Raw genomic sequence first — 13,415 nt, forward strand, 5'->3', positions numbered from 1 at the left:
AAATATATTTTGAATACTACTACCTCTTGGTATTGCTCCTTTTTTGGCCATAAATCTGGGAGGAGTGTGTAACTGGGTAAGTGAGCTGTCCTTTTTAGTGCCATCCTAGATCATTTTAAATAATCAAGTACGAATTATGATTACACCGAGGAATAATACCAACAACTACTTGGATCCCTACTATTATCAAGAGTATTGCACCGCCACAATGGTGCATGTTGGGCAGAGAGATTAGCAGCCCTGCGACGTGCTCCCAACAAACTCAGCTGCAGAATTCCAACATTTTGTGCTGCCAAAACTTTTTTTCTATTTATCAATAAAGGTTTTTTTTCTGCTGTTTTCAATCTAATTCAGTTGAACAATCTTCAATCGACGACTGTCAATTATTGAAACATATATCTAAACAAAATGCGTGCTGAAGTCGAACAAGAGCTCGCCCATACTCTTCTTATTGAGCTTTTGGCTTACCAATTCGCCTCTCCTGTCAGATGGATTGAATCCCAAGATGTCATCTTGAAAGACTACAAGGCTGAAAGAATCATTGAAATTGGTCCTTCCCCAACCTTGATTGGTATGGCCAAGAGAACATTGAGCAAGTATGAAGCCTTTGACCAAGCTTTGAACATCAACCGTGAACTTTTGAGTTACTCTAATGACAAGGACGCCATCTACTATGCTTCAAACGATGCTCCAGCTCCAAAGGCCGCTGCTCCAACTCCAAAGGCCGCTCCAGCTCCAGCTCCAAAGGCTGCTCCAGCCCCTGTTGCCGCTCCAGCCCCGGCTCCGGTCGCTGCTGCTGCTGGCCCAGTTGCCGATGAAGGTATCAAGGCTGCTTTCATGGTTCAAGTTTTGGTTGCCCACAAATTGAAGAAACCACTTAGTGATATCCCAATGACCAAGACCATCAAAGAGTTGGTCAATGGTAAATCTACCGTTCAAAACGAAATCTTGGGTGACTTGGGTAAAGAATTCGGTGCTACCCCAGAAAAACCAGAAGATACCCCATTGCAAGAATTGGCCGAAAAATTCCAAGACTCTTACAATGGTCAGTTAGGTAAGACCTCTAGTACTTTGGTTTCCAAGTTGATGAGTTCCAAGATGCCTGGTGGATTCTCTTTGACCGTTGCCAAGAAATACCTTGAAACTAAATTCGGTTTGGGTCCACTTAGACAAGATGCCGTCTTGTTGACCGGTGTTGTCAACGAACCTTCTGCTCGTTTGGCCTCCGAAGGTGATGCCAAAGCTTTCTTGGATGACGCTGCTCAAAAATATGCTGCTTCTAATGGTGTCACCTTGGGTGCTCCAGCTGCTGCCGCTGCCGCCCCAGTTGCTATGGGTGGTGCTCCAGCTGGTCCAGCTGGTCCAGCTCAAGCCATTCCTGATGAACCAGTTAAGGCTCAATTATTGCTTCATGTTTTGGTTGCTGCCAAATTGAAGAAGCCAATGGAACAAATTCCATTGTCCAAGTCTATTAAGGATTTAGTCAACGGTAAGTCAACCATTCAAAACGAAATCTTGGGTGATTTGGGTAAAGAATTCGGGGAAACTCCTGAAAAACCAGAAGAAATCCCATTGCAAGAATTAGCCGAAACTATGCAAGAGGGCTTCTCTGGTCAATTGGGTAAGACTTCTAGTAGTTTGATCAACAAGTTGTTTGCTGCTAAATTCCCAGGTGGTTACGGTATCGGTGTTGCTAGAAGATATTTGGAATCCACCTATGGTTTGGGTGCCGGTAGACAAGATTCCGTTTTCCTTGTTGCCTTGGCCAACGAACCTGCTGCCAGACTTGGTGGTGAACCAGAAGCTAAGGCTTTCTTGGATGAATCGGCTACTAAGTACGCTTCTACCGCCGGTATTTCTCTTTCCCAAGGTGGTGCTGGTGGTGCTGTCGGTGGTGGTGCTATGATCGATACCGCCGCTTTGGAAGAAATCACCAAGGACCAAAAGTTCATGGCTAAGCAACACTTGAAGGTTTTGGCTAAGTACTTGAAGGTTGACCTTAAGGATGGTGAAAAGCAATATTTGAAGCAAAAGGAAGCCAATGAACTTTTGCAAAAGGAGTTGGATTTCTTGTCCGAAGAATTGGGAGAAACTTTTGTCAATGGTATTAAGCCATCTTTCTCCGCCAAGAAGGCTAGAGTTTACAACTCTTACTGGGCCTGGGCTCGTCAAGATCTTTTGAGCATGTATTACGAAATTATCTTTGGTAACTTGTCTGAAAAGGACATTAACAGAGACATCATTGCCAAGTGTATCAGCATCATGAACAGAGCTAACCCAGAATTGATCAAGTTTATGGAATACTTTGTCAACGTTGTCGCTAACGAAAAGGCCGCTAACTCTAAGGACTCCAAGAACAACTATGAATTGGCTAAGCAATTGGGTGGTGAATTGATCAAAAACTGTAAACAAGCTTTGAGCCAAGACCCAGTTTTTAAAGATGTTAGATACCCAACCGGTCCAAAGACTAAGATCACTGAAAAGGGTGACATTGTCTTTGAAGAAACCAGAAGAGAAAACATTAGAACTCTTGAAAGTTACATCAGAAGCATTGCTCAAGGTTCTGCCTTGACCAGCAAGGTTCCAACTCCAGGTGCTGTTGTTGCTGTTTCTTCTGATGAAGAATACGAGCTTTGCGATGAAGGCTATGACTCAGCCTCCGATGAAGTTGCCTCTTTGTCCAGCTTCTCTTCCATCAAGAAGCCAGTTTCTGAAAGTATCAAGTCTGACAGAAACCCATTCTTGTTCATGCAAAAGAAGACCAGTACTGGTGAATGGGTCTACGATACCCAGTTGACTTCCACTTATTTGAATACCTTAGAATCTATGGCTGTCAATGGTGCTAGTTTCAAGAAGACTGTTTTGTTGACTGGTGCTGGTAGAGGTTCTATTGGTGCCGAAATCTTGAAGGGTCTTTTGTCTGGTGGTGCCACCGTTGTTGTTACTACTTCCCGTTTCTCTTTGAAGGTTACCCAATTCTTCCAAGACGTCTACAAGACTTATGGTGGTAGAGGTTCCAAGTTGATCTTGGTTCCATTCAACCAAGGTAGTAAGGCTGATTGTCAAAGTTTGATCAACTTCATTTATAATGAACAACAACTCGATTTGGACGCCATTATTCCATTCGGTGCCATTCCAGAACAAGGTATTACTGCTGCTTCTATTGACTCCAAGTCCGAATTGGCTCATCGTATCATGTTGACCAACATCATGCGTATTTTGGGTTTCGTCAAGAACGCCAAGGAATCAAGAGGTATCAACACCAGACCAGCCCAACTTTTGTTGCCAATGTCTCCTAACCACGGTTTGTTTGGTAATGATGGTTTGTACTCTGAATCTAAGATTGGTTTGGAAACTCTTTTGAACAAATGGGACTCCGAAGACTGGAAGAATTACGTTACCGTTACTGGTGCCATTATTGGTTGGACTAGAGGTACTGGTCTTATGGCTGTGTCTAATATTGTTGCCGAAAAGATTGAATCCTACGGTTGTAGAACTTTCTCTCAACAAGAAATGGCTTTCAACTTATTGGGTTTGTTGACCGATGAAATCTCTGAAAAGTGTGAAGAATTCACTCTTAAGGCTGATCTTAATGGTGGTTTCGAAAAGCTTTCTAACCTCAAGGAAATCAACATTGCCGCTAGAGAGAAATTGATGGAAGAATCTGCTGTCAAGAGACAAATTGCTATTGAGTCTTCCTTGGACCACAAGTCTGTGTACGGTGCTGACGGTGACTTCAAGAGAAAGTCTGTTAAGCCAAGAGCCAATGACAAATTTGCCTTCCCAGCTCTTAAGTCTTACAAAGAAGTCAAGGATATGTCTCCACACTTGAAGGGTTTGCTTTCTTTGGAAAACGTTATTGTTGTTACCGGGTTTGGTGAAGTTAACCCACACGGTAGTGCTGAAACCAGATGGGAAATGGAAAGTGCTGGTGAATTCTCTCTCGAAGGTTGTATTTACTTGGCTAACATTATGGGTCTTATTAAGTTTGACCAAAAGACTTCTGGTTGGATCGATACTAAGTCCAACAAGCCTGTGGAAGAAGCTACCATCAAGAAGACTTATGAGGAAACTATTTTGGAACACACTGGTATCCGTTTGATTGAACCAGAAATGTTCGATGGTTACGATCCAAACAACAAGCAATTCATTCAAGAAGTTGTTTTGCAACACGATCTTGAAGCATTTGAATCTTCTGAAGAAGATGCTTTACACTTCCAACAAGAACACAAGGAATTCTGTGAAATTTTCCCATTGGGTGACAGTGGTGAATACCAAGTTTACATGAAGAAGGGTGCTAAATTGTTTGTTCCAAAGGCTTTGCGTTTCGACAGATTGGTTGCCGGTCAAATTCCAAGCGGTTGGGATGCCAAGAAATTCGGTATTTCTCAAGATATCATTGATCAAGTTGATGTTGTCACTTTGTTCAACTTGGTTTCCACCATTTCTGCCTTTATCAAGTCTGGTATCAGAGATCCATATGAATTGTACCAATACATCCACGTCTCTGAAATTGGTATCTGTACCGGTTCTGGTATGGGTGGTGTCACTGCTCTTAAGGGTATGTTCAAGCACAGATTCATGGAAAAGGAAGTTCAAAACGATATTTTGCAAGAATCTTTCATCAACACCATGTCCGCTTGGGTTAATATGTTGATCTTGTCCTCTTCTGGTCCAATCAAGACCCCTGTTGGTGCTTGTGCTACTGCCGTTGAATCCGTTGATACTGGTGTGGAAACTATTCTTAGTGGTAAGGCCAAGATTTGTCTTGTTGGTGGTTACGATGATTTCCAAGAAGAAGGTTCTTATGAATTCGCTAACATGAATGCTACTTCTAACAGTATTGACGAAATGGCTGCTGGTAGAACTCCATCTGAAATGTCTCGTCCATGTACTTCCACCAGAAACGGTTTCATGGAATCCCAAGGTGCCGGTGTCCAAATTATTATGACCGCTGACTTGGCCATTAAGATGGGTTTGCCAATCTATGGTATCATTGCTATGACTGCTACTGCTGCTGATAAGATTGGTAAGTCTGTTCCAGCCCCAGGTCAAGGTGTGTTGACCGTTGGTAAGGAAAGTCACGCTGGTAACAGCTCTAAGTTGATCTTGGACCCAGCTTACAGAAAGAGACAACTTGACAGAAGAATCAGATTCATTAATGAATCTTTGGAAGACGAAATTATGGAAATCCTGACTGGTGATGATGAAGACAAGGAACTTTTGATTGAAGAAGCTAAACAATTGTCTCAAACTCAAGTTGAAGAAGCCAAGAAATTCTTTGGTAATGAATTCTTCAAGAAGGACCCAAGAATTTCCGATCTTAGAGGTGCTTTGGCCACTTTTGGTCTTGGTATTGACGATATTTCCCTTGCGTCTTTCCATGGTACTTCCACCAAGGCTAACGATAAGAATGAAAGTGATGTCATCCACAACATTTTGAAACATCTTGGCCGTTCTGAAGGTAACCCAGTGTTTGGTATCTTCCAAAAGTACCTTACTGGTCATCCAAAGGGTGCTGCTGGTGCTTGGATGCTTGATGGTGTTCTTCAAGCCCTTAACTCCGGTATCATTCCAGGTAACCGTAACTTGGATAACGTTGATGGTGAATTGCGTAAATTCACTAACATTCTTTACTTGTCTGAAACCATCAAGACCGACAACCTTAAGGCCAGTTTTGTCACCTCTTTCGGTTTTGGTCAAAAGGGTGGTTTCGTTTTGGTGATTCACCCAGACTACCTTTACTCTGCTCTTGAACAAAAGGAATACGAAGAGTACGCTTCCAAGGTTAGTGAAAGAGAACAAGCTGCTTACTCTCACTACCACGAATCCATTGTCCATGACTCCTTGTTCCAAGAAAAGGCCAACTCTCCATACGACAAGACCATTGAACAAAGCGTTTACTTGGATCCATTGGCCAGAGTTGTTCCAGGTAAAGAAGGTTTGGAATTCACCAAGAAGGGTATTCAACAAAACAAATACTTGAGTGGTACTGATGCCACCACCAAGACTTTGATTAGTTTGACCGCTGGGGAAAAGAATGTCGGTGTTGACGTTGAACAACTTGATTCCATTGACATTGAAAACCAAACTTTCATTGAACGTAATTTCACCGATGCCGAAATTGCTTATTGTAAACAATCTCCACATCCACAATCTTCTTTTACTGGTACCTGGTCTGCCAAGGAAGCGGTTTTCAAGTCCTTGAGAACTAAGTCCCAAGGTGGTGGTGCTGCTTTGAAGGAAATTGAAATTGTTCGTGAAAACAACATTCCATCCGTGAAATTGTCTGGTGATGCCGCTGCCAAGGCTGCTGAAGCCAGTATCACTGGTTTCAAGGTTAGTATTAGTCATGATGATGTTCAAGCCGTTGCTGTTGCTATTGCTGAATTTTAATTGATATCTGGTTTTCTATAATTTTGCTGATGAAAGGAATTATTTTTATATTTTTTTTTTCTTAATTAGTGTGTGATGATAATTGGGTTTGTTGATTGTTAGCATCGCAATAATATTCTAGTAATAATATTTTAGTTTAGTTTTTATATCATTGGTGAACACTTTGTAAGATTTTCCCATAACAGAAAATGTAGAGAGTTTTTACACAGTAATAATTAACACACAGCAACTACAGATACTGTACTAACATATTGTAAAAACAATAAATAGACGGAATAAATAAATAAATAATTTCTTATTATTAAAACACTAGTATAATAATGTTACTACCACTAACTACCGATAATAACTTTACAAGATTCCTTCATGCGTCTGGGTTTCCACCTTCAACACTTGTTCCGGGTGGTCCTTGATGTAAGCTTCGGCGACCGCTGGATCGATTGGGTTGCCATCTCCATCCTGGTACTTGCGGATCACTTTGCCACGAGTTTCTGCCTGTTGGATGATTTGCTCATTATTGAGTTCGGCACCATTGGCTACTGGAGTATTAGCAACTACCGAGGTTGGAGCTGGAGTAAGGGCAGCACTGGCGTACTCAGAATAAGATTCTGGGAAGCTGTTACAGTCGAAATCCCAAGAATCAAGAAGTTTCGATGCATTACACTCTGATTTTGTCCAGTCACTACCCCAAATGAGTGGGGAGAAATGGTGGAAGAACGCGGCAGAGGCAGAAAGGAAGGCCACAAAAATTGAATAGGCAACCCATGGCTTAGTGGCAAGGAAAAATCCAAGGAAAAGATCAAAGCATTGACCGAGGGCAAGCACTTGGAAATAGAACGCTGGGATGTAATGGTGCAAAAACAATTGACGGCCCATAAGGAATGATGGGAAGTAATGGAGAGCCCACCCACCAACAAAGATCAAGGTCTGGATATTGAAGTTGATGAAATGTGGGTCAGTGATGAGAGGTTTACCTCTTTGCCAGTTAATGGCCAACGCGGCAAGGTTACAAACGTAAACAAAGATAACGGCACTGGAGGCCCACCAAGTGACGGCATTACCAAGGAAATAGATTTGGTGGTGGTCCTTGACCCAATAGTTGATACCTCTTTGCAAGACTGGCCATGAAGGAGGGCGGGATTCCCAGTTATGGGAAGCAGTGAGACCATTGTTGATATGCCACATACGTTGATGGGATTCCACAAGTTTGTCAAAGAAGGATGGAGTTTTGTAACCGGTCTTTTCGGCACTATCATCAAGGAATTCATTGTCGTTGACTTCGACGTACCAAAGGGACAATGGACGAATACCTTGGGTGGCACAAGTGACTTCTTGTTGTTCAAAAGCGTACTTTGGAAGTTTGACTTCGTGAGAGAAAAGTAAACAACCAGTCATGGCATGACGCAAACGGAAAACGGTATCGATGGCATGGAGTTCTTTTCTAGCAGCCCCTTTCTTAGACAATGGTTTATCAATTTCCACGATAAAATCGTCATTGGCATCACCTTCAAAACCGTCAAACCCATAACAAGACGCTTCATTTTGCCAATCTTGTTCACTCATTGGGGGTCTGAGGTTGTGAGAATGCAAACGACGTTGAGTAACCTTATGCTTCAATCTAATCTTGGTACCGTCGGTGATTGGGACAAATTCAGTTGGTGGAGTAGAGACATTGTATAATTCTATTTCCCAAACATTGTTTTCGTCCAAATGTGGATAAAGAGTGATTTGTTGTTGCTTAGACCCGGTTTCATAAAGATGGTCGTGAGAGTGTAAGTACCCACCTTGGGTGTTGACATGACGTAAAGTGATGAAAGACTTGACCCCGACACGAGCATTAGTGCTTCTTGGAACGGTATTGCCATTTAAAGTAGTTCTAAAGGCAGAAGACATGAAGGCCCCACCGTCACCTTCGTTAGGTAACATTTGGAAATGAACAGCAAAGAAAGCACAGTATAAAAGGGCAGGGATCCCAAGAAGGATCAAACCTCTGGCAAAGAAATGTTGAGTAACTTGTTTTGGAGAAAGTGACAAATCACCAAAGATAAACCACATTTGCCAGACCATGTAACATCCAGCCCAGGCAATAGTGAAAAGCCCAACCCATTTGGAACTGACAGCACAACCGAGGGCAATCCCAGAAAGAATAAGAGACTTGTACCATTTACAAGAAAATGGGGTTTCATTTTCAAATCTTTTAAGAGAGTACACCGAAGCAGCAATGAAGAAAAGAAGGGGAGAGTCCAACAAGATATAACGAGAAATGGTGGTGTTGGCATTTTCAATGGTTAACAAGACAGCAGTGAGCAAGGCAGTTGCAATACGACAGCCACTGGCTCTCAAAGTCAAGTAGGAAAATAACACGGTCCCAACCCCTAACGCAGCAGGGAAAGCACGCATACCAACATATGGGACACTGGAAGGATACACATCACCAATGTTTTTGAATTCAAAAGAGCCATTGAACCCCAAAATGTAGCCGACGGCAGCATAGAGCATTTTGGCTAAAGGAGGGTGGACATCCATGAAGAAGTTCCCGAGGATATATTTACGAGCAAACCCGCCAAAATGAACTTCGTCAAACACCACTGAATCAGGATACGACAATTTGTAGAAACGTACAACGGTTGTGAAGAGCACCAATGCGGCAATCACGAATTTCTCGTTCTTTGAAGTTGGGGAACGGGCATCTGAAATGTATTTAGGAGGGGTGGTGACAACAAAAGGGTGACATGGGCCTTCTTCAACCTTATATTCAAACACAGGATCGGCAGTTTCAAGATTACTATTGGTGGTGCCAACAGCACTATTCGAGGAAGGTACAGAGGCCTTTGATTTCTTTGTGGTCTTCTTGGCCATGATTGCGTTGGCTTTGAATAAACGTGTGTATTTTCCACTGGAACTGGAAAGAGGAATTTGGCAGCAATTGATGATCCGCTAAATAACAACACTCAAAGAAAAATCCAAAATTTCAACGTGGTAAAAAAACCCCCCTAAAAAAAAAACTTTGATTATGTAAGACCACACGTATGTTAAGTAATCTTCACTAGTTGATTATGTAACAATGATACTCACGGGTGAAATTCAGCCTATAATGGCTTCTTTTTGTTTGGTTATTATAAATAATGTCATTAGAATCATATTGAATGAAGTAGTCACACAATTTCTCCCAATAAAGTAGATTTTTCTCTTTGATTACTAAGACAGCACACAATAGCAGGTAATCCATTACGTAACGAAAAGCCAACAGAAGCTCCGCTTGACGATTTGAATTACCATCTATAATCAACTGTGTATATATATCAGGGTCAAGCGATATTCGTATTATTTGATGGGGAAGCATTAGTAGATATTGAGTGCGGAGAGAGCTTGTTTATGTAATATCTAATTGTATTACAGTCGCATGATAGCATTTACATAATCCATATTAGTGGCTGTATAGTCGCTATTATTGGCTTGTTAGCTTATCGCTCCTCCCTAACCTTGCGATAAGAAACTTGTCCTTATATACTTCTATTATATACTTTCGTTCCCTCGTCTTGTAGCAATCAAGTAACGTCAGTATTACAGTATGTTTGGAGTGTACCTGTTGTGCGAGTCCAAGTGTGTTTCTCCAGATTGGATCACAGTCAACAATAGATCCTTGATTTTATCATTAAACCTCTGACGATCTTCACACCAGGACCATTAATGTCATCGCAGTTATACTTTGACATATTGATCGATTGTACACGTGATCACCAATGCAGGGTCCAAAAATGTGGGCGAATCCTTAATTTTCATCATCCTTTCTCATCTCTCTTCCCACATTCTCTAATTCACTTTACTGTATTTTGTTATAAATCAAACATGATAATTGCATCAGAAAACACATATTGAGAATTATCTGAAGAATCATACATCTGTGTATATGTGAAGCAGAGAATTCTCCTCTTGGATAAAGAAGAATAGTATTTGATCCATTGATCCCGAAAATGGAAAGAACAAGGCCATCACTGAGCAGCCCTACTCAACCTCCACGAAAAAAAGCCAGAAAAGGAAAAGAGAAAACTCCTCCAGGTATGGAAGAAGCTGCATCTAAAACAGTAGGGATTTCATCATTGAAATCCGCATTCAATGAATTCAAAGGCAAAGTGAAAAAAGGCTCGCTTCCCAAAAGTAGTTTTGATTTTTCAAGTTTAGGTGACACTAGGTGGGCCTGTGGAGAAATTGTCACCGATTACACAAAGAAAATGAAACTTTATGAGAAACATGTTTTTGGCTTGTTTGCCACCCTCAACTTCATATTTAACAAAAACTGTTTTGTAGAAAAAGCTGAAGAGGAGGAAAAAGGAAAAGGTACCAATCAAAATACAACAGAAACAAGCAGTCGACGGTTAATAGGTTTCAAAACAGTTGAAGATTATTCCAAAAGGAGAAGGGCCGACTCTCAACTTCCTATGTTCTATTTTGCACCGCTTGCTGAATTGCTGTTGTTGAGCGAAGTTAGCGATGTTATAAGAAGCAAAAATTTCGAGGGAAACCTGAAATTTTATCAGACAATCACGTCAGTTGAAAATGAGTCCACATTTCAAAACTTTTTTTTTTCGATCTTGTGCAATTTATTTTTAATTTTCCCATTGATTGGGAGCTCAAATTTTGTGTTAGGAACGAAAACACAATTGTCATTTCCTATTGGAGAAAATATAGTATCCGAGCCTGACATTGTGATTGAATATAGAGAAAGTGAAAAAGTTAGTGAATACATAACATCTATTGAGCTCAAATACAAACAACCACATTCTCTCTCTGAAAGTTTAAATAAATTTCAAATGGAATACCAAGAATATAAGGGAGAATTGCCACAGTATTTTGGTTTCAGTCCGAAAGCGTTCTTCTTCTTGAGAAGTATCAATCAATTGATAATCCAAATTTTGGCCTCAAGGGCTCTCACTGGCATATTGGCCGACGAATCATCCCTTACTCTCGTTAAGTTTGACTGGAACAGACTAGCTGAAAATATGGAGGACGAGAACTATATAAAGTTGGATTTTGACAATTGCGCGAGAATGTATTTCCAATTTGTGGCCGATGGGGGGATCACTTATCAAACCATTGACACATCAAAAGAGCCTCTTGGTTATGAAATGTTTAGGTTCTTGAAAACAGCATTGGAAGCCAGAAAATCGCAACCAAAATTGGCCAGGAGAGATAAGATTGCGAACACGTTTACTAAAAGGTTGCGTGCTGCATTCTTATCTAAGCTGAAAGAACAAAGATCCCTTGGAAGCGATATCAACAGAGTATTGATATACGATTATTTGCACTCTGCGTTCGAGGACATTACCGGTGCAAAGCAGAAAGATTTTCTTGGAGCTCGGTACGATCAGGGTTTGAAGAGTAGTGTTGATGAAAATTGGAGGATAAATTCAGGTGAATATGATAAAAATTTGAGGAGAAGGATAGAAAAGTTTTCCGAAGCCAATAAATCTGCTTATGGTGAAGGTAAGAAAAGCAGATTGGTGTGGAAAGAGTTTTCTACAAGCAAACCAAGGGTTGTTTTTGGAGGCAAAGCCTACAGTGCATGGTCTCTCGTCATAGGTTTTGAGGATGTATTATATAAAATATTTGACTACCTTCGATGCTCTCCAAATGTGTTCTCAACCAGAGACGACAGTTTCGATATCCACAAGGACACATTCTATTACTACACTAGTCTCTTCATTAATGAGATTACGTCATACGCGTTTTTGACCGCCAATGAAAACACCAAAGAATTAATCCCCAATATTTATGAAAGAGGTTTTATTTACTCTTACAATAAAAATATTTCTGTTCCAGAGAAAGTAGAACAAGATAAAGATTTGACATATACGGAGGGTCCTTATATTAAATTGGAAAACCTTGCTGGCTCTGGATATGAGCTCTTCAGTGGTTACTCACTCAAGAGTGATTCTGATGGAAGGAGATTTTTGAGGTCTGCATTGATTTGTATCAGTAAAATTCACTGTGCTGGGGTGGGCCACGGTGATATTCGAGGCGCCAACCTATTTGTCAAAAACTTGGTTGACATCAAACTAATTGATTTCGGATTTTCTTCATCAACAACAACAAGTGGAAAAGCATTTGGAAAGAATCTAAAAAAGAAATTGGAAAAGTATTTGAATAAGGTGGATAATTTGAAGCTGGTTTTTGAGCATGATTACGAAAAACTTTTTCAAATTGTTAATAAAAAACTTGGTAATTTTTGTGCACCTATAATGAGAGAGTTTGTTAATAATACATTGGAGCTAAAGGAGAGTTTGAGCATTGGCGCGGAATCGAAAGATTTGCACATTTTGTTCGCAGAAAAGGCAACAGAAGTGGAACTTGCTTTTTTGAACAAAGATTTAAAAGATGAATTTTGGAAAAAATTGGAAAAAATTGAAGTCTAAAGACTGATGACGTATTTTTATCATCTCTATCAGCGTGCTGGGGCCTTGACATGTGAGAGAATTTCAAACGGCGCTTCAAGTCAATACATCACTACTATAAAATCGCTGATACTCAAATCAATACATTGGCAATCATTATAAGCTCGCTAATAATTAATTCATACCAGTGCTATTTTTTCTGCTTCCATTTTTTTTTGCTTATTTATTTCTTCTCTCGTCGTTTACATTATTTATCAGGTTTTTTCTTCGTGCTTATCTGCCGTAAATTTGCTAGGTATATACATATATAATCGATTGTTATTGTGTTTCAATGAATACTATTTGAGGTGGTTTTATTTCTTTCTGTAGCATCAAACTTTTTGATTTCGACGATCACCACAAGATAGTAGGTAAAGTTTCTCAAAGACTCTTGTAGTTGAGTTGCTACAGTCCAACCCTGAAATTGGTTATTCACAAAAATCAGACACATATGAAATCCTAAACGATGATGTCGATGTCGATGTTGACAATGATGATGGATGTGGCAACAGCATTTTGAAAAAAATAACGTCACGTGGCCCATAATTTTGCCAAAATGCTGATGCATTCATAATTCGCTCTTTTTCC

The 13,415-nt window shown here is 40.5% G+C and overlaps 3 protein-coding genes across 3 annotated transcripts; 1 reads left to right on the plus strand and 2 right to left on the minus strand. All coding sequences in view use genetic code 12, as the record gives it.

Moving 5' to 3' along the window:
- Positions 1-408: 408 nt before the first annotated feature.
- On the plus strand, positions 409-6,396 carry FAS2 (trifunctional fatty acid synthase subunit FAS2; the record flags this gene model as incomplete). Its single annotated transcript, XM_064996325.1, has 1 exon — positions 409-6,396. One exon carries the CDS (start codon positions 409-411, stop codon positions 6,394-6,396), a length of 5,988 nt encoding a protein of 1,995 aa, XP_064852397.1.
- A 351-nt stretch (positions 6,397-6,747) lies between these two features.
- Positions 6,748-9,255, minus strand: PMT1 (dolichyl-phosphate-mannose-protein mannosyltransferase PMT1; the record flags this gene model as incomplete). Its single annotated transcript, XM_064996326.1, has 1 exon — positions 6,748-9,255. One exon carries the CDS (start codon positions 9,253-9,255, stop codon positions 6,748-6,750), a length of 2,508 nt encoding a protein of 835 aa, XP_064852398.1.
- A 3,861-nt stretch (positions 9,256-13,116) lies between these two features.
- On the minus strand, positions 13,117-13,342 carry DASC09_027240 (uncharacterized protein; the record flags this gene model as incomplete). Its single annotated transcript, XM_064996327.1, has 2 exons — positions 13,117-13,245; positions 13,277-13,342. The coding sequence occupies 2 exons, from the start codon at positions 13,340-13,342 to the stop codon at positions 13,117-13,119; spliced, it is 195 nt and encodes a 64-aa protein (XP_064852399.1).
- Between the last annotated feature and the right edge of the window lie 73 nt (positions 13,343-13,415).

Source organism: Saccharomycopsis crataegensis (genome assembly GCF_037102585.1).
Source record: "Saccharomycopsis crataegensis DNA, jcf7180000000077, whole genome shotgun sequence".
Classification (NCBI taxonomy): domain Eukaryota; kingdom Fungi; phylum Ascomycota; class Saccharomycetes; order Ascoideales; family Saccharomycopsidaceae; genus Saccharomycopsis; species Saccharomycopsis crataegensis.